General features: G+C 35.6%; 3 protein-coding genes across 13 annotated transcripts in view; 2 read left to right on the top strand and 1 right to left on the bottom strand.

The window, feature by feature from the left end:
- Window positions 1–8301, top strand: part of ARL13B (ADP ribosylation factor like GTPase 13B) — a 72776-nt gene extending 64475 nt beyond the window's left edge. For 6 of the 8 annotated variants that reach the window (XM_054479530.2, XM_063661457.1, XM_063661456.1 and 3 more), the window contains 3 exons: window positions 2168–2284; window positions 3577–3645; window positions 6208–8301. In XM_054479530.2, the coding sequence (XP_054335505.1) occupies window positions 2168–2284; window positions 3577–3645; window positions 6208–6284 (263 nt within the window). In that variant the 3' untranslated portion in view covers window positions 6285–8301. The remainder of the gene's footprint in view (window positions 1–2167; window positions 2285–3576; window positions 3646–6207) is intronic. The other 2 variants (XM_054479532.2, XM_063661455.1) reach the window with 1 other exon arrangement.
- The window catches only part of LOC129032402 (dihydrofolate reductase-like), a 45537-nt gene extending 29336 nt beyond the window's left edge, over window positions 1–16201 (bottom strand). Inside the window, exons 1-2 of one of the 2 annotated variants that reach the window (XM_054479539.1) lie at window positions 16009–16201; window positions 14681–14873 (exon numbers count right to left, since the gene is read on the bottom strand). In XM_054479539.1, coding sequence (XP_054335514.1) covers window positions 14681–14778 — 98 coding nt within the window. In that variant the 5' untranslated portion in view covers window positions 14779–14873; window positions 16009–16201. The remainder of the gene's footprint in view (window positions 1–14680; window positions 14874–16008) is intronic. The other variant, XM_063661459.1, reaches the window with a different exon arrangement.
- Window positions 16202–16265: 64 nt separating this feature from the next.
- Window positions 16266–20355, top strand: part of NSUN3 (NOP2/Sun RNA methyltransferase 3) — a 64741-nt gene continuing 60651 nt past the window's right edge. For all 3 annotated transcript variants that reach the window (XR_010125658.1, XM_054479535.2, XM_063661458.1), the window contains exons 1-2: window positions 16266–16400; window positions 17717–17826. Coding sequence is in view for 2 of the 3 variants with exons in the window: in XM_054479535.2 (XP_054335510.1) it covers window positions 16389–16400; window positions 17717–17826 (122 nt within the window). In the remaining variant the exon portion in view is untranslated. The remainder of the gene's footprint in view (window positions 16401–17716; window positions 17827–20355) is intronic.

The raw sequence follows: 20355 nt of genomic DNA, 5'->3' as shown, positions 1-20355 counted from the left end.
TAGCTAACATGGATATTTTGCTGGATGAAAATATTAGATTTGAAAGTTATACTTTTTGTCAGTTGGGAAGTTAGGGCAGTCATATTTATATCCATGTAACTGTCAGCAGAGTTAAAAAGGAAGTAGACCTATTACAGTAGTCGCTAAGTTTTTAAATAGTTCTCTACTGCTTGTTAAAGAACAAAATGATTTTGGCAAATGATTTGAAAATATAGCACAGGGAGATCTCAGGTAGTAAATCATATAACTATAATAATAACTAACATTATATTTTATACTTTAAAACATGCCTTTGTATGCAGTATAGTATTCAACATAATATTTTGTTATTTAACATAGCAATCCCAGGGTATAGTATTCCATTATATAAATGAAGAAACCAGGGACTTGAAGACGTTGAGTAACTTAAGATCATATATCTGTCTGTAAGCTGAGACCCCAGTCCAGATCATCTGATCCACATCCTGTGCTTTTCTGTGACCCTGAACTACTGCCTACCCTAAAGTACCATTTGGTGGTTGTATTCTTCCACATCTTGTGGATCTATTCTTCCAGTTGTTAGGCTTACCACTTTAATTGTACAAAGACCTATTTGTTTTTATATGAAGTGAAATGTTTCAAATAACACTAATTTATTTAGAATAATAATTTGTTTCTAAGTGTGATTGTATTTTTTATTGCTTTTAGGCTTCACAGATATTGTATATATTTTATGTTACTGATAATTCCCATTTAGAAAGTACATTGCATACACACACACACACACACACACACACACACACACACGCGGCAATTTTGAAATATTGCAGTTACATTGGCTGGGCAGGGTGGCTCACATCTGTAATCCCAGCACTTTGGGAAGCCAAGGAGTGCAGATCACTTGGTCAGGAGTTCGAAACCAGTCTGTGCAACATGGCAAAAGCTCATCTCTACAAAAAAATACAAAAATTAGCAGCGTGTAGTGGCACATGCCTGCAATCCCAGCTACTCTGGAGCCTGAGACACAAGAATCACTTGAACCTGGGAGGTGGAGATTGCAGTGAGCCAAGATCGCACCACTGCACTCCAGCCTGGGCAGAGAGCGAGGAAAAAAAATTGCAGTACCATTGATATTCTAAATTTAGTTAACTACTATATCATCCTAATTTACCTTATTAAAATTTATACATTAACATAGATTTCCTTAAAGTGTTTATATGTGTTTAAGTTAAAATATGTAAATAATTTTTAAAAGAAAGAACACATTCAATTCTGCTAGTTCTAATGTGATTTTGGTTACATGTTTGTATTGTATTGGGCCTACCTTCTTTAGGAGTTATTTAATTTGTTTATTTACTTATTTATTTATTTGATTTTTTTTTTTTTTTTTTTGAGATAGGTTCTCACTCTGTCACCAAAGCTGGATGGCAGTGTCACAATCACGCTCACTGCAGCCTCGAACTCCAAGGCTCAAATGATCCTGAATTCAGCCTCCTGAATAGTTGGGACTACAGGCACATGAAAACAAAGCCATGCTGGGTTTTTTTTTTTCCCCCCCATAGAGATGAGGTCTCCTTATGTTGCCCAGACCATTCTCTTAACTCCTGGGCTCACGCATTCCTCCTACGTCAGCCTCCCAGAGTGCTGAGATTACAGGTGTGAGCTGCCATGCATAGCCTTGTAGGGGTTATTTTAAATAAGTAACATGTTTAGATTTGTTTAGGGCCTTTTATGTCACTTTTCAAAGGATTATTTTTGGACTGTTTATACCTGGAATCATTCTACATATCCCACTGAGAAAAATCAAATATACTGAGTGACACAGTAATGAATAGCTTCTTTTCCCAGATTATTATGAATTTCATGGAAACTCTTGCAATTAGACAATTATATTTGTGTCATATGACATTTTTTTGTATTCTTAAAAACCTCTCAGAAATTAAAATATAGAATTTTGGCTCTTTGTATCATATTCATTGGTCATTCATTCATTCAGTAAGCCATCACTTAAAAAATATGTTCTTAGTAAATGCAAGTACACATTTGGTTATTGTAACAATTTCCAAAGTTAAATAGTCAAGATGTTTTTTTGTTAATAATATCAATATTCTTGTTGTATTCTTTGTTTTCTATTATAAAACTGCACTTTTTCATAAAGACATGAAGTTTCATGTTTATATTCTTGTAGCTAATGGTAAAAAGAAAACTAAGAAACTAAAAATGAAAAGGAACCACCGGGTAGAACCACTTAATATAGATGACTGTGCTCCTGAGAGTCCAACACCACCCCCACCCCCTCCTCCTGGTGAGTAAATTGATACTGATACTGAATTTAGAAATATTGCTTTAAATAACAGAGAAAAAAAAAGAAAAAAGGAATCTTGTCATTTTTATTCTGTATATTCATTATCTTGTATATTTGTGAAGAAGAACTTTTACTCTGATTTGGACAAAATTTGCTAACAAAAATGTCCATTGCTTTTTTGAATGAAAAAATGTTTTATAAAGAAAAAAATAAGTAAAAACTATTAAGAAAATTTTACCCAGTATTTCCTAAAATATGTTCAAGTTCTGTTTGAAGTATCAGTACCCATATGTTAATTTAAGTTTCATGATGGATGGCTAACGTGAGTTTTTAAAACATTGAACCGGCTCGGCGTGGTGGCTCACGCCTGTAATCCCAGCACTTTGTGAGGCCAAGGCGGGCGGATCACCAGGTCAAGAGTTGGAGATCAACCTGGCCAACATGGTGAAACCCCGTCTCTACTAAAGATACAAAAAAAAATTAGCTGGGTGTAGTAGCACATGCCTGTAATCCCAGCTACTCAGGAGGCTGGGGCAGGAGAATCGCTTGAACCTGGGACGGAGAAGTTGCAGTGAGCCAAGATCACTCCATTGCACTCCAGCCTGGGTGACAGGGTGAGACTCCATCTTGGGGAAAAAAAAAAAAAAAAAAAGAAATTGGACCTTTCATCCTGAAACTTAACGTTTGAAACCAAGATGTATTAATTTTTTCTAATACATTTTCAATATACATACCCATGTCCTAAGTTGTTACGAGGATTAAATGGAGTAATGCATATAAAACACTGGGACTTAACTTGCACAATAATTGTGAGTAACTTTTCAGCACTGAGCTTAGCACCTCGCCTACTATAGGTGGTCAGTAAATATGTAATGACTAGATAAATATGTGCATAGTGCCCTTATAGCCCTGCTACAAGGCTTTAGAAATTATTTGGTAACATTTTAAGAATCTCTTATAGACTCATTTCCAGTATTCCATTTATTAAGAAAATATTTAGTTTCTGCCTAGAGTTAGAATGATAGCATGAGTTTGTTTTTGATAGTGGTGAAGGTGCTTATAGTTTTTATTAAAAGTTATTGAAAAGTTAAAACAGATGTTAGCAGCCTATAATTACATTTTAAAATATAGAAGCCATTTAAAATGGGTTTCTGGCTTTCCATACTGTCATTCAATATATTTGAATTGACATTGAATGTTACATATGCTTCCTTTCCGGGGAGGGATCCTCTCAACAGACCTAAAGAAACCTTGTTTAACAGTGTTCTGTAAATGTTTTTCTTTTTCTTTAGTTGGCTGGGGAACCCCTAAAGTCACTAGACTTCCAAAACTTGAGCCTCTTGGTGAAACACGTCATAATGGTAATGCAAAAGGATTGGTTTTCAGATATCATCTGTACATGTCACATTCACTTTTCTTTAACCTTATAACTTCAACAAACTTATGTTTTAGTTTTAGACGCTTGTCAAGTCCACAGCCATCCTTTTTCATTATACGTCTTTTTTTCATTTTATTTTATTTTTTATTCTTAAGTATGCTTTACATCTATATCATTTAATTTGGTGTTTACCTTAGAATACAGAGGTAAAAAGAATGATAGCTTGTGTTTATTATCCATGATATATTTATACAAGAAGTTATAAAAAGGAAAAGTTTTAAAATAATTTAACTATGAGACATTAGAATTTATAACTTAAGTGTTAAAAAGCTGTAGTTTCCTGTATATGCTCAATATACTCAATGATAATGGCACATAATTTTTTCTCTCTACTCCTAATAAGACAACCAGCTGCTGAATATTAAAGTGAAGTAAAGATCAACACAGTTTATAAAATCAGAGATCGAATCAGTAAACCTAATAAAGTTCGACTAAGTAGAAAGTTACTAACATTTTTATTGAATTAAGAGAACAGTTTTCTTTGAATATAACATATGCTATAGTTTAGATAGTTTATGGCATTAGAATTCTAGGATGCAAAAACTAGAGGAAGGATATTTAGGAGAAGTGGAGAACTGCCTTATAAAACAGGGAGGAGAAGTTCTGATTACAGACCATCAGTCTAGGTCCCTTCAGTAAAATATTTCTAGAATGCAAAAGAATTACAGATAAATATAGTTCAATAAACTTGTTTGTTAAGAACATCCAATTCTGATGAGTTCATGTCCTTTGTAGGGACATGGATGAAATTGGAAATCATCATTCTCAGTAAACTATCGCAAGAACAAAAAACCAAACACCGCATATTCTCACTCATAGGTGGGAATTGAACAATGAGAACACATGGACACAGGAAGGGGAACATCACACTCTGGGGACTGTCGTGGGGTGGGGGGAGGGGGGAGGGATAGCATTGGGAGATATACCTAAAGTATAATAATAATAAATAAATAAAAAAGAACATCCAATTCCTTTTTTGACAGCTCTGTGTTTACCTAGTCTAGAACTTGGTTTCACTTACTAGGAAAAAACTCAGAAGTTTAATCTTTAGAAAAGCATTACCATATAATTTGAAATTATATCAAACCAGTTTAAATATTTTTATTTAAAGGGTACTTAAATATAAATGTGCTATTTGCTTTTTTCCCCCAGAATTCTATTTAGGTCAGTAATGAAATATTTCTTGATAATCATTAGTGAAAATTCATGGATTTTTTTTTTTTATAAAGACAGAAAAGTTTGTCCTTAGACTCCATCAGAATTACTGAAATGGTATTTTCAGTGAAGTCTCATATCTCTGTTTAGTTTACTGACTTGACATCATGATGTTTATATTGACTACAGTAGATTTCTTTATTATACAACTCTTAGTGAACTTGCGTATGTTAGAATACATTGTCAATATAAATATTCACTATGTTGTTAGAAAACTAGGTAATGTTAGTGTGTATATTTATATGTACACACATACATATGAAGAAAAAATACCAATTTTTCATATGACATATTTTTTCTGTTGAACTCATTTAACATACAAGTATTCTGTTGTTAAAACATTGGTAATAACAAGATGAATAAGATGTACATTCTGCCTTTGTGAGGATTCTACTATATAGAGAGGACAATTCTTCAGCTTACTGTAGAATATATGACAATGAGTTCTATGGTGTACAGTTGGAGTACCGTGCACAGTAGGAGTATTGTGTACATGGGCTTAGGGAAAGTGGCATTAGAACGAGGTCTTCAAGGAATGAGAAGAGTCAGTAAGCAGAGGAAACAGACTATTTCAAGATAGAGAGGTAGGAAAGCGTATTGTTTAGTTGGAGAATAACATGAAGTTGCCAGTGACAGGAGATTAGGGTTATGCGCATTGAGTGAGTAAGAACGAGAAAATATAAAATTACAGAGAGTCTTGAAAGTGGAGTTATGGCTTAGGGCCAGATTGTGAAGGCTTCATATATGTGGTAAGATGTCTGAACTTGCTATAACTTGTAAAGAAATACTTTTATTTTTAAAAGGGAAAATGCTATTATTATATTTGGTGCTTAGAAAAATATTTTTTGTTGCAATGTAAAGTACAAACTTGATAGTGGCTATCTTTGGGGTAAGAATCCAAATTTGGGGGCTAATGCAGTAGTCGAAGTAAGAAGTAAGGAATGGAAATTGGATTGGAGAGTATAACATAACATAAGGAAGGAATATTTTAGTCATTATAATAAGTAATATATAATTAATGCATGTGTGGATTGAAGGCAAAAGGAATAGAGTATAATTTGGCTCAACAGGATGGAATGTTGGTGCCATCTCTAAAGATTTAAAAGGCACGAGAGAGAAGGAAATCTTTTAGAGAGACATGTCAAGATTCTGTAAGTTTATCTCTTTGGAAATGTCTAAAATGTCTAAATGTCTAAAAAATAATGAACTGTGTCAAAAATCTTGATTTACCATAACTGTTTTGTGCATTTGATTTTCTTTCTTTTCTTAGATTTCTATGGGAAGCCACTGCCTCCCCTGGCTGTGCCACAGCGACCTAACAGTGATGCTCATGATGTGATCTCATAAACAAGACGTATGGAGGAGTTCTCTTAATATCAGCAAGGTGAACTGGGAAATTCTTCTTTCTCAGAAGAAGAAACATCTTGTAAATTGATGACTGGGGCAAGATAACCGTAACAATTTTAGTGAGAAGATTAATACTCAAGGACCTGACTTGATAATTACTTATTTGTGTTTTTCATGGTTAAAAAAATAAAAGAAGCACAATGACCAGTACATGAAATCAGCATTTGGACCAAATTAGCAAGATTTACTGTTGACTCTGGTTTATACATCCCCACTCATGAGCATACTTCTGAAGGAAAACTTTACAAAAAGAGCCAATGGACTCAGCACTTTCTTTACTATTTGTTCAATAGCCTATATTTCTAGATATTAAATATTTTTTGTAAGATACATGCACATAGAAGGGGGACTTCTAGGAATTTATAACCAAAATTTTAAAACTATTTTTATATTTTTTTAAATCTTTAAAAATTTTAATTACTATGATATTGATTATACACCTTTTTTATAGATGATTTGTTTAAATTATGTCTGGAAAATAGAGTTGATTTACTTTCAGACATGAACTATACAAACAGGATATATTTATATGGCTTGAGGTATGTTTTGTAATAGCATTGTTCTTTAAGTGTACATCGTAATTTGACCTAATTTAAAAATAATATATTTTTGAAGTAGTAGATTCTCAGATCTTTATTCTAACAATTATATGATTTGAAAACAGTACTCAATGAGACTGGAAATACCTTTTGTACCTAAATGTTTTTGAAATTAATCAAAATACATTCTGTGAGATACTATTAAAAGTCTCAGTAAAGTCCTATTTTAAAGGTTAGACACTTTCAGAGATCAGGGTGCTCCCTATACTCCCTTGTTCCATCAGAAGCTGCAGTGACTCTTTTAGGTGATTCTAATTCTCTCATGCCTTGAAATTAAACTATGAAATTAAAGGCAGAAAGACTGGAAAACCTACTGCAGGTCCAGAGACTTCTGTTTTACAACTGGGAAACAGCTTGTGTACTAAAGTAATGAGAATAAAAATGTTGGCCCAAAATTACTTTTATAAATAAATAATTCCAAAATAATTTCTTAATTTAAAATGATAGCACTTCTCTTGCACTTAAGAATGGCATCCATAAGATTCTGTATTTGGCATTTAGACTAACTTCTAGATGTATATTTTTAATAATAGATTCATAATGTTACATTTAATTGAAAACAAACCTTTATATCCAGTGAAAATAGTATAAACAGAATGATTTTTATACCATCTTGTTAAGATTGCTGCTTTTGGTAACTTGTACTGACACAACAGACATATACTAGTATCTGATAACATTAAGTACATTTTATGTCATTTAATATAATTATTTACTTTAAAAATTGTACTTCAGAACATCAGATTTTATTCACATTTTTTAACTCACTGAACTTTAATAATCAGGTCACTTGTACTCTAGTCAGCATTGTATATATTCTTGGAGTTTGTACATGGGACTTACCAACCACACTGAGTGAGGTAAAAGCATTTGATTTCAGATCTAAAATTCGTAACAACCTAAATTTGAGAGGTGACTGAAATGTGATGAAAAGCAATACGAAAAGACAATGTAAACTTTGAGAAGGATTTTAGAGGGAAAATTGCATAGCTTTTTGTAACATTTACTTAGTTTTGAAACTAAACTCACTTTTGCTATCTTTTTACTATTTATCTCGTTTGGGAGTATACATGTTTTTGAAATCTGTGTTTTCTGTCTGTGTTTACTATAGTGTAGCTGCTGGCTTCATTTAATAAAAATAAATGATTTTGAAATTAAATATAATATAGAATTCACGTTTTATATAGCTCTCTCAAAAAATTAATTTTTATTCCTTAAGCATTTAAAAAACATTTTAAAAAATGTTTTGTAAATCCAGGTGTATTTTAACAATTAAATGCCTATTTTGTTATATGTTATACTTTTATTCTTAATTCTGAATTTTGACATTTTCACACAATAAAAATAATTTATATCAATATTCTGTTTCTCTTTTCAATTGGTAGATTTAAATGATTTCCTTTGGGTAATAAAATAGGTAAAGATTTTAAAATATGATTATTGAAAAACAGTTTAAATCAGTAGATTAAAATAATGCATTTTTTGATACTTTACACACAAAACTTTTTTCTCTCTGCAAGTTTTTATGTATGTGGGAAAGAATTTGTGATTTTAAATGCAGCTACAAATAGCATTTCACCATATGATGTTAGAGGATTTGATGTCTGTCTTGTGTTAAAGCTATTGGTCAACAGATACGTTTTTATTTATTTAAAAGATGCTCTTATGTGCCTTTATGTGTAAAATGCATATTTTGTAGTATACATGATATTGTATGTAACTGACTTTAAATATAAAACTATGCATAGAAACAACACTAGAAAGAAATGTAGTTTGGCTTACTTTTGTAGTGAGGGAGGCAAATGTATAATATTGTATAAATTATTTAAGTACTATGTTTTCTGCAAGTTTAAAATTAAGTGCTTTTATGAATGCCAGATGAAGACTAGAATTCCCTTAATATGTAAAACCTGTGAACAGCCTGGAGCAGTTCACCTACACAATACAACTAAAGAAATCAAATGCTTCTAGGTAGTAAAAGCTATTCACAAGCTAAATTGTTTATACATATAAAGCTGTAGCTTATAAACTTTATCATCCTTGGCTTTACTTAGTAAATTTTTTTGCTAAGTGGAATATGCTTTGCAACTGAGGTTCTGCTAATAATGGTTTATTAACTTATCAGGAAATAAATTCCAACTGATCCAAAGAACAAATTCAAATATTTTAAAATTTTCAATTAAGCATGGCATAGGTTATCAAAATAGCAATAATCCTTTATCTTTACAGAAACAGAATAATAGACACCTGTTTTTTGAGGGGGAAAAAAAAGAAAGCCAGAAATGAACTTCCTTTAATGAAAGAGATCAGCTTATAATTAAATGGAAAATAGGAAAAAAGTTCATTTGCTTGTTGAGGGCTTAAGTTGTAAATTCCTTCTGTGTGCGGATGAGGAAATCATTTACAACCTAGGTAAGTGGATCAGTGGTTTCCAAGTTTTTATTATAATATCTTCTATCAGAAAACATTTTTAATATACATTGATGTTTATGTTATTGTATTAGTTTGCTAGGGTAGCCATAACAAAGTATCACAGACAAGTTGCTTAAACAACAGAAATTTATTTTCTCAGTTCTGGGGCCTGGTAGTCTGAGAGCAAGTTGGTGGGTTTGCTTTCTCCTGAGGCCCCTCCTTGCCTGATAGATAGACACTGTCTTGTGTCCCCACATGGCCTTTTTTCTCCACTGCCCACCCACCCTTACTGTCTCTGTGTGTTCGATTTTCCTCTTTTTATGACTTCTTATAACTTAACTTTTTAAAGGCCCATCTCCAAATATAGTCACATTCTGAGGTACTGGGGGTTAAGGCATCAACGTGAATTTTGGGGGGACAAATTTCAGCCCATAACAGTTAACATACTTGTTCTACTGCACTATGTACATTTTAAATACACTTCCCTAAAAAAAGAAATTTTAAAAGACTACATAAAGCTTAATAAAAATAAAAGTCATTATATTTACTTCCTAGACACAGTGGATTGTCTGCTGGAGTTTGTACAGACCACATTGGAGCCCTGAATTTTAGTAAAATGAGAATCTCACCTGATGTTTAAGCCTAAGATTGCCTATAACTATGCTGTGTCCTGTAGCATTGATCACAGGTTTCCTGTTGTGTTTTCCTGTTGTGTTTTTCTGCCATATATTTTAAGGGGCTCAGGGCTCTCTCGATGTCATATTGTTTTACTACAAAGCCTGTCCTTACCTTTTTGACAACATAAACCTCTATATGAACATGAAGGGTTTTGACACGTTTTATATAAATATGAAAATTCATAAAACATAGTTGAGGAGTTACTCCATAAATTACTCTGAAATACTTCTTAAGATCAACTGACCTTACAATAAAATTGCTTAGGTATGTAAAAATTTGTTTCCTGCCTAGAGGTATGTCCTTATTAAGCTGCTTGGTTCTTTAACACTAACATTAAAAAAAGCACAAAAAACAAACTAATGTGATTTATGTTATTTGTGTCAGCTCAATGTCTTTTATGTCTGCAGTGGTTTAATTCAAGTTTGCTGCTAACAGTTTTTATTCCTAAAACTCAATGTAGAATTGTTTGTTCTTTGGTAGCTATTTGGGGTGTGGATGGGGAGTAAAATCCATTAACATTCTCATGATACACATATATTGATTCTAGATAGATTAAGAGGATAAACATAAAAGATCAAACTATGAAAAGGTAAGGGGAGAAACAGAAGTGGCTTCACTCGGGGAAAAAATGTATAAGCCTGAAAGCAGTGGAATCAATAAACTCAATTTACAATGCACAAAAAAGAAATTTAAAATAACTTCACACTTAAAGTCAAATGGTTATAAGAAAAATTGAGAAAGTGTTTTAACATCTGACATGGTGGGTTGGGGGGAGGGGGAAGGGATAACATTGGGAGATATACCTAATGCGAGATGACGAGTTGGTGGGTGCAGCGCACCAGCATGGCACATGTATACATATGTAACTTACCTGCACATTGCGCACATGTACCATAAAACCTAAAGTACAATAATAATAATAATAATAATAATAAAAGAAAAAAAAAAAGAAAAAGCAAACAAATTTTTAAAAATAAAAATAAAAAGAATGGGAAAAAAAAAAAAATCTGACATGGTTATCTCAACTATAAATAAAATGATACTAAGACACCTATAGATAAGTAGACATGAGCAGTAATCTAAAAAAGAAATAACTAAGATTTGAAAACCTACCCAAACTAAGGGCATAATTAATTAGGCATTATAAGGAGATTATTAGAGATTCAGACAAAATTCATAAGCAAAGTTGTTTATTTAAAATCAGAAAATATAAAGATGCTGAGTCCCAAAAATGTGATAAAATTAATATGACCTCTTTCCAAGTATAACACATTGCCTTTCTCTAACAGAAATAAACTATGATTCTTACTACAGTCTTAAAATTCTTTTTTTATGAGTGTAACTTTTTATTAAGATAGAATTATTTTTATTAAAGAAATATATGAAAATGGTTAAGTAAAATCAAATGGCTCCAAAAGTCTTACAATGAAAACAGCAGTCCTGCCACTTGTTCTTTCCAGAGGAAAGCACTTTTCATTCTCTTAGTTTTTCCTTCTGGTAGTTACCTCCATGGGTTTTAAAAAATTATTATTTTTTTAGTTTTTCAAGTGAATGCATATATTAATACCTGTAATATTTAAAAGCCTCTTCAGTTTATAATGCATCCTAACAGTCCCCTGCCCCATCCCTCCTAATTCTCCGGAACAATGACTTCTAACTCTTCTAGCAATGTTCCATTTTTTTCCTCACATAACTACTTAGTCATTTCTTGATTATGTTATACATTATATAGTGATTTCTTGATATGACATATGAAGATTTAGCTCTTACACCATCACTATCTTCACTTTTCTTCCCATATTGTCCCAAAGTACTTACCAGATTTAGGGATTAAGCAGTCACCACATCATTATGACTATGTACATATTGCCCATTGTTGAGAAAAACAGCGTATGATGCTCTTACTTCCTATCCTGTACTTCTTCCTGCCCTAGAATTAATGATTGCCTAACCAACCCTTCCCCCTTGTTTTTTTTTTTTACTTTTGCTTTATCTTCAATGCACTTCTTTCCAAATGCCCCAAATCTGGCAATAACCTATTATTTTTAAGAGAAGGGATCTCACTATGGTGGCCAGGCTGCTCTGAACTCTTGGGCTCAAGCCATCCTTTTGCTTAGCCTCCTGAGTAGCTGGGATTACAAGCATGGGCCATCCCACCCAGCTAACCTATTAGTATTTTTACTGTTTCTTTTTGAAGCTAGCTCCATAGCTGGAATATTACCTGTGTTGGATACTATTTGCTAGATCCACGTCATTCTCTGGTTTGTGTACTCCTTCATTTTGCTGGAGTATTTTCTCCGATAGCTTCCCAAGAAAGGGTACATGTAACCCCTGAGTCTTTGCTTGTCTAAAAATGTATTATTTTACCTTCACCCTTGATTATTTGGCTGAATATAGATTTATCAGTTGAAAATAACTTTATAGAATTCTGAAGGCATGGTTCCATTGTTTTCAGATTCTTTTTTGAGACAGGGTCTCTTCTGTCACCCAGGCAGGAGTGCAGTGGCAAAATCACGACTCACTGCAGCCTTGAACTCATGGGCTCAATTGATCCCTCCATCTCAGCCCCCCGAGTAGATGAGACTACAGGTGTGTGCCACAATGCCCAGCCAATTTTTGTATCTTTTGTAGAGACGGGGCTCCACCATGTTGCCCAAGCTGGTCTCAAGTGATCCACCCACCTCAGCCCCCTAAAGTGCTGGGACCACAGGCATGAGCCACCATGCTTGGCCAGTTTTTCTTTTAATTCTCTCTCTACTACTTTCATTTCTCAAAGGCATCTCAAACTCAGTGGGCCCAAAACCAAAGTCAAACTCCATCAAAATATCCTGCTACTTCCAACTTTAAAATATATCTTAAATCACAACTTCTTACTACATGCAATCCTTTGGTTCAAATTACCATCATCCCTCACTTGAACTTACAATTGGTTTTCCTGCTTCTGTACTTTTTTAAATTATAAAATATTTCAAATAAACCATGTGTGGCTTTATACTTTTTCCTAAAAGAATGAAGATCTGCCAAGTGCAGTGGCTGATGCCTGTAATCCCAGCAACCCTGAAGGCCGAGGCAGGAGGATTACCTGAGGTCAGGAGTTCGAGACTAGCCTGACCAACATGGAATGTCCCCACCAAAAATACAAAATTAGCCTGGCGTGGTGGCACGCGCCTGTAGTCCCAGCCACCCAGGATCCTGAGGCAGGAGAATCGCTTGAACCTGGGAAGGCGGAAGTTGCCGTGAGCCAAGGTTGTTCCATTGCACTCCGCCTGGGCAACAAGAGTGAAATTCTGTCTTAAAAAGAAAAAAAAAAGTATGAAGAGTTTACATACTTAAACATGGAATTGCTTTAAGTGTTTGGCATTCACTGTTCCCGTACATTCCAGCAGCTTCTTTCAGCAAACACCTGGAACTTGCTATTGAGTAGCTGGAGTACGTTCTGCCCACACACAGGACAGGGAGCTGACAACCAAGGAGTGGGGGTTAAATACTCTAGCTTTCTCCCCTCCGTTTCCCTGTATCTCAGCAGTATGGAGCTCGTTACCAATGAGAACCTCCTCCCTGACTTTGAACTGGTTTTTACCTTCTCAGTTCCATTTCTCCATACGTCGATTGATGACTTCAGGTATGACCTAGCAAATAAACTGCTTTCACTTAAATTTCAGTCTTGGAATCTGCTTTGGGTTCCCCAATCTAAGACAGAAATATATTCATTTTCCCATCACTGCACTTCCAGGTTGTTTTCAGTTTTTCACTGTTACAAAAAAGGCTGCAACATTTGTCTACAAACTTCTGGATATACACGTACGAAGCTTTCGGTATTTCCCACTAGTGAAACTGCTCAGCTGAAGGGTATGTGCATCTTCATCTTTAATAAATACTACCAATATTAGAAAAGCCCGACAATGTCAAGGACTGGCAAGACTGCCACATGTGATGGGTGTAGAATGGCAGCTCACTGTAGCAGGTGCTGGGGACTCAGTCGGGGTCTTGGAGAGACAGTTATAGCAAGAATGTTTCATAAATGGTATCTGATATAGCCAAGATTAGTGAGGAATAAAAACACGTTGCTTAGAAATAATTACCCATAGATCTGAAGTCAACAAAAGTCTCTTTTCTAACGTAAAAATGCATACTTTTCTCAGAGGGAGGGGGAACAACTTAAACCAGAAAACACCTTCATATTAATCATTCTTCTCATATACTTCAAATTTGTACTTAATGCCTTTCTCCTCCTGGACATCAGAGAGAACACCTGGGTATTCTGGCAGAAGTTTATATTTCTCCAAATCAATTTCTGAAAAAAACGTGTCACTTTCAAAGTCCTGCATGATCCTTGTCACAAATAGTTTAAGATGGCCTAGGTGATTCATGGCTTCCTTATAAACAGAACTGCCACCAACTATCCAAATCATGTCTACTTTATTTGCTAATTCTGGTCGTTCAGTAAGTTTTAAGGCATCATCCAAACTTCTGGCAAGAAAATGAGCTCCTTGTGGAGGTTCCTTGAGTTCTCTGCTGAGAACTAAATTAATTCTATCCTTTAAAGGTCGATTCTTCTCAGGAATGGAGAACCAGGTCTTCCGACCCATAATCACCAGATTCTGTTTACCCTCTACTGAAGAAGTTGTGGTCATTCTCTGGAAATACCTGAATTCATTCCTGAGCGGCGGCCAGGGCAGGTCCCCGTTCTTGCCGATGCCCATGTTTTGGGACACAGCGACGATGCAGTTTAGCAAACGAACCATGACAGCAGCGGTTAGCACCTCCGAGCTTGCTGGCTACACCAGGAAGCCAGGCAAAGAATGCCGCGAAATTCCCTTCTTCAAATTATTTTACGTGCCTACATTGCAAATACAATACCACTGTATTAATTAATTGCAACATCCTGGAATGAACATAGAAAAATAAATTATATAAAATATATAAATATATAAAATATATTTATAAAATATAAATTTATAAAATTATAAAAAATACAGAGGCTGAAGGGCTAGACCGACTTTTCCACAAACATTAAACAGACGGCATCCAAGAGATGGCATCATTTCATTCCTGAATATCATACTGTCTTTTGTACCAAATCTAAATTCTAGTAAGATGCATTTTTTAGGTAACTTGGAAACTTGTTTAAATAAATAAATATATTAAGCTTCAAATCAGATTGGGGGAAAGACATGTTTTTACATGAATATAAGACTTGTACCTATGGCATGTACGTATCAATAATATGAGCATCAAGGAACAACTCAGAATGATTATTAAACATCAGGGACCATATCAAACCGATTTTTTCTAATTGCTGATTGTTGCTACATATGATAGTTACTGAAGCATGACACCAAAAGAGCAAATAAACTTCTATTCGTGTCAAAATAGGTGTAATAAACATCTTCCTTGGAAAACCATTAAACATTGCTCCTTGTAAAGGTGAATTGGGGAGGCTAGAGTGGAGGGTCCTTTTGGTCTTCACGCATTTGGTATCAACGCGATAAAAATCACAATGATCACAATAGTAAAAACAATAGCAGCAGTTAACATTTGGGCATTTACTGTTTCCTAATCACTGTTGTAACCACTTTACATGCGTACTTCAGTTTAATCATTTAACACTCTCCATTAAAAGAAGGAGAGATTATCCCCATGGGCCAGGTCTGGGGAAGAGCATGACTTAATTTCTTTTTTACTATATTCCACCCTTTTATCCTTGGGAACTCAATGTCTAGGATAACAGGGGTCATTAGATTTGGTAGATTAAGTGAGTAGCTTCGCTTTGCGAATATTTTAAAGCAGTCATCATACAACATAACCCCAAAACTCATTTTTTATTGAGCCCCATGCATATACAGACTGTTTAGCACAATATGCGACTTTTTATTTATTTGAGACAAAGCCTCGCTCTGTTGCCCACGCTGCAGTGCAGTGGCGCGATGACGGGTCACTGCAATCTCAAACTTCTGCCCAAGCAATCCTCCCACCTCAGCATCCGCAGAAGCTGGGGCCACACAGGCGCGCAGATGTGTGACTTTCTAAGGTCCGGCCGCCCAAAGCTACGCCGACCAATCCAAGTAGCGAAAGTCGCTTTAGCCCTGGCCCGCTACCTCCGCGTCCTGGGAAGTACCAGCCTTTACCAGCTACCGGAAGTAACTGCACGCGAAATCTCCCGCGGGAGCTAAGCCTCTTCGACGAGAATTCTATAGCGCGAGCAAATCAGTATCTCGCGAGAAATTGAAGAGGAAACGTGAGAATGAAAGTGGATGCCCGCGAATCCCGGAAGTCAGACAGTTCTTTCAGTTCCTTGGAGGCTTTTTGATGCCGATTCGCGTACACCTGTTGTTTGAAAGCTCTCAGCGGGACAATGCTGACCTGGGTGAGACCTGGGGCCCGGCTGGGTACCTCTATCTGAATGAGACGCTTCTGGACGCGGCCGAGGTGGCGAGGAAGGGTGCTGGGATGGGGGAACATCACCTTTGTTCGTCCCCTCGCGAGATCAGCGTTTCTTTGGCTTTATTGTCCAGCCCTGAAATAATGCTGAGTGCAGTAATGCTGAGTCCCTTCCTTCCAGCTCACAGACTTGTAGTACCCACTCCCTCCAGCTCTTGGAGGGCTGAGATTTGTTTTCTGTGTCACAGCGGTATCCCGGGAGCTTAGAACAGTGTCTGTTACATAGTAGGCATTGAATACACTTTTCTTGGATGAATAAATGAAACAATTGCAAGGAAGTTCCACGATGAAATTGGAGTGACTTTTTCCCCCTAAATTAACTTTTCACTTTAAAATAACGAAGAGTTGCAAAGATAGTACAGAGTTCTCAAATACCTTTCACCAAGTTTCCTTGATGTCAGCATCCACGGTGACTTTTTAGTTTTGTTTAGATACAAGTTCTTGATCTGTCACCCAAGCTGGAATGCAGCTGCTCCATCATAGCTCACTGTAACCTTGAACTCCTGTGTTCAAGCGATCCTCCAGCCTCAGCCTCCCTAGTAGCTAGGACTACAGGAGCAGGCCACCACGCCTGGCTAATTTTTTTTTTTTTTTTTTTTTTTTACTTTTTGTAGAGACAGGTCCTTGATATATTTCCCAGTCTGGTCTTGAACTGGGAAATGATCCTCTTGCCTCGTCCCTGCAAAACATGAGCCAGCTGGAGTACAGTGGCGCGATCTCGGCTCACTGCAACCTCCACCTCCTGAGTTGAAGCGATTCTCCCACCTCAGCCCCCTGAGTAGGTGGGGTTACAGGAGCACACCACCACTCCCGGCTAATTTTTGTATTTTTAGTAGAGACGGGTTTCCCATGTTGGCCAACCTGGTCTTGAACTCCTGACCTCATGTGATCCTCCCGCCTCTGCCTCCCACAGTGCTGGGATTACAGGTGTGAGCCACCCGTCTAGCCCCTACAGTGACTTTTTAAAATTAATTTTGTTCCTTTTGACAGTTTCTTCATCCCCAGTAGATTCTATTTTAACCTTTGCTTCACATTTGGAAAATAATTATTTGGAAAAACCTTGCTTTTTCATAACTAGGTAATGTAGTACAGTTTTGGTACATGTAAGGTATTGCTTCCATTTCAAGAACTAGTAATTATTCAAAAAAAGTGTTCTTGTCTTGAAAAAAGACCTTGCTAATGTTGACATTCAGTAAATTTGTAATGTCACTGTGTGTCAGCAACTTTTTCTTATCATCATAGCTGAAAGCAAAATCAGAGGGGAAGCTTGCGAAACAGATTTGCAAAGTTGTGTTGGATCATTTTGAAAAACAGTATTCCAAAGAACTCGGAGATGCCTGGAATACAGTAAGGTTAGTATAATTCATCTCGATGCTTAATGATGGAACAGACAAAGTACAATATGTAGTCCTCCTTTTTGTGGGAGGGATGCTATGAGGATAAAAGGCAAAGGAATCTAAATCTGGTTGCCCTTTCCTACTGAAGCTATAGAAAGGAACAACTAAGAAGAAATAGAATGAATCATAGCATGTTGGAAAGGGGAAAGAAAACTTTGTAGGGATGGTAAGCACAAATTGTTATGCCTTTGCTTTGAGCAATTGCTTTTATCCTTGAAATAGGAATGTCCACTTGTTTGATAAAATTAATTATACTGTAAAAGAAAAACCATAAAATTTGGAATATTTGACTGGTTTCTGAAATTTAGAAGATAATACAACAAATCTTTAAAGCCAGCACTGCTTTATCTCAGCCAAAGGTACACTTTATTCGGTAATCATATTTCTTTCCTATGTCGATGGGCTGGGTATGTTTTGAAGACGTGCATATACACACAAAATTATTTAAATATACTATAAAAATAAATAAGGCATGTTTAATGCATGCAAGTGGGAGAAATGTGATTTGTCGTGTTTGGTAATGTATGGGTTACTGTATGGGTTACTGTTAATGTATGGGTTACTGTATGGGTTCTTGACATTGAGTGCTTCATACACTATATAATGCTTTCTGGAATACAGAGCAAGACAGTCTTCATGTCAAGTTTACATGCCGTCTAGTTAGTGTTAATGGGAGAAGTGAGGAGATGGGTGTGGTTACAACTATATAAACTAATTTGTAAATACTGTGATCCAAGTATCTAACATAGCCTGAGGGTGCCAGCAAAGGCCTGAAGGGAAGCTGGGTCTTGGTGACTTAGAGGAGTTACTTTGACCAAAAGAACTAGACCTCCTAGGTTGAGGGAAGAAGGTGCACTGTTCATGAAGTTAGGGCAAAAGCCCACTACATGTTGCATGAGGAAAAAAAGGTGCATGGCTACAGATATTATCTGGAACTTGGTCCAAACTAATTTTTCAGATGGTTGGCTTGTCCATTTTTTTCTTGGATCAACTCTTAAGCATTTCTCCTTTACAAAGGGCAGTTCTAAGCATTTTCTAAAACAAATTAAGTTTTGGCTAATAAAGATCACAAAGTCTGAGGTGATTCTGAGATAATTTTAGGACAATTAAGCTGTTATAGAAATTGGTAAATGCTGTAATATTCAAACCGTTTATCTTCGTGGGTTTTATTTCAAAAGTAGATTTTCAAATGGGTATTTTCTGTCACAGAGATGAAAAACTGAATAATAAAGTATGTAATAAATTTATGAGGTTTTCAGTATACAAAGGTACTCAAATAGAGTATCCAAATAACCAAACACTTATTGCATGTTTACTATATGCCAGACAATACTGACTTACATGATCCTCAGAACAAACCCGTTAAGAGTTTAAGTAACTTGCCCAAGTTCACTCAGCTAATAAGTGGCAGAGCTGAGGCTTGTGCCTGGGTTGTCTGACTCAATAACTCCCACAGCTCATCCTTGTTATATACTGTCTCATATCTGGGATGTGATTTAAAAAAAAAAAAAAAAAAGATTTCAAGAGGCATTTTTTTTCTGTAGACTTTGTAGCAGTCTAGCTACTCATATCCTATAATGACTTATTTTTCTACTTAGTGTACTCAGAAAGTCATATACTATTATTTGACCCTGAGCAAAATGAGCAATGAACCTCAAATCCGTTTAATTAGCTGTGCCTTCTGCTTCATTTACCTTATTGTTGGGTTTTCGTGGTAATTTAAGTTTTGCATAAACACACACCAAATTTGCCATAGGCAAAATAAAGACTTCTCAGCTTAGGATGTAGTCTGAGCATGGAAGATGGTGTGGGGAAATAAGAACAGAATGAAATATTTTGTTTTTTAACTGCTTGTTTGCAAGACATAATGTACTTGTAGAGTCTACTTCCAGGGAAAGTTAAGTGCTCCTTTTTTTGGCCTATTTAGAAAGTAATTTATTCAATATTTTTAGTTTCCGGTAGTAGTGAGGAAGATTTAGTATTTCGTTTTGATCTTTTTTAATAACCTTTCTTGTCTAGTCATCCTCTGAGCAGCCTTTTAAAATTGGAGTTTACCCTGGTTCAATTTTTGCTCTATTTGTTGCCTCCATGTTCTCCTCAGGTAAGCCCATTCATGGCATGACTTTTATCAGTATGCTGTCATCTCAAGCTGTGAGGTTCTTCCCAAGATTTAGTCCCATACTTCTGTTTTTTAGCAACTTCAGTTACTTGGCAAACTCAAAAGTGTATTATTATTTTTCCCTTTCAAACCTATGTTGCCTTTGCTACCTGCATATTTTATCTCAACTAAGTGTATCACCATCAGTCTGATTTCCTCCTTTCTTCTCTATACCTTCACTAGCTTTGTAGTAAAAAATCAACCTTATATAAAAATAGGTCTGGCAACTGCCCTCAGCTCCTGGGAGGTGATCTCTAAGCCCTTAGAATGTCCTTCCTGATAAGTGTGTCTTTGTTTACACTTATCAGTGTTGAGGTCACACCTGA

Source organism: Pongo pygmaeus, chromosome 2, assembly GCF_028885625.2.
Source record: "Pongo pygmaeus isolate AG05252 chromosome 2, NHGRI_mPonPyg2-v2.0_pri, whole genome shotgun sequence".
Lineage (NCBI taxonomy): Eukaryota > Metazoa > Chordata > Mammalia > Primates > Hominidae > Pongo > Pongo pygmaeus.
The sequence above is the reverse complement of the archived record's forward strand: the minus strand, read 5'-3'. Positions and strand labels throughout refer to the sequence as shown.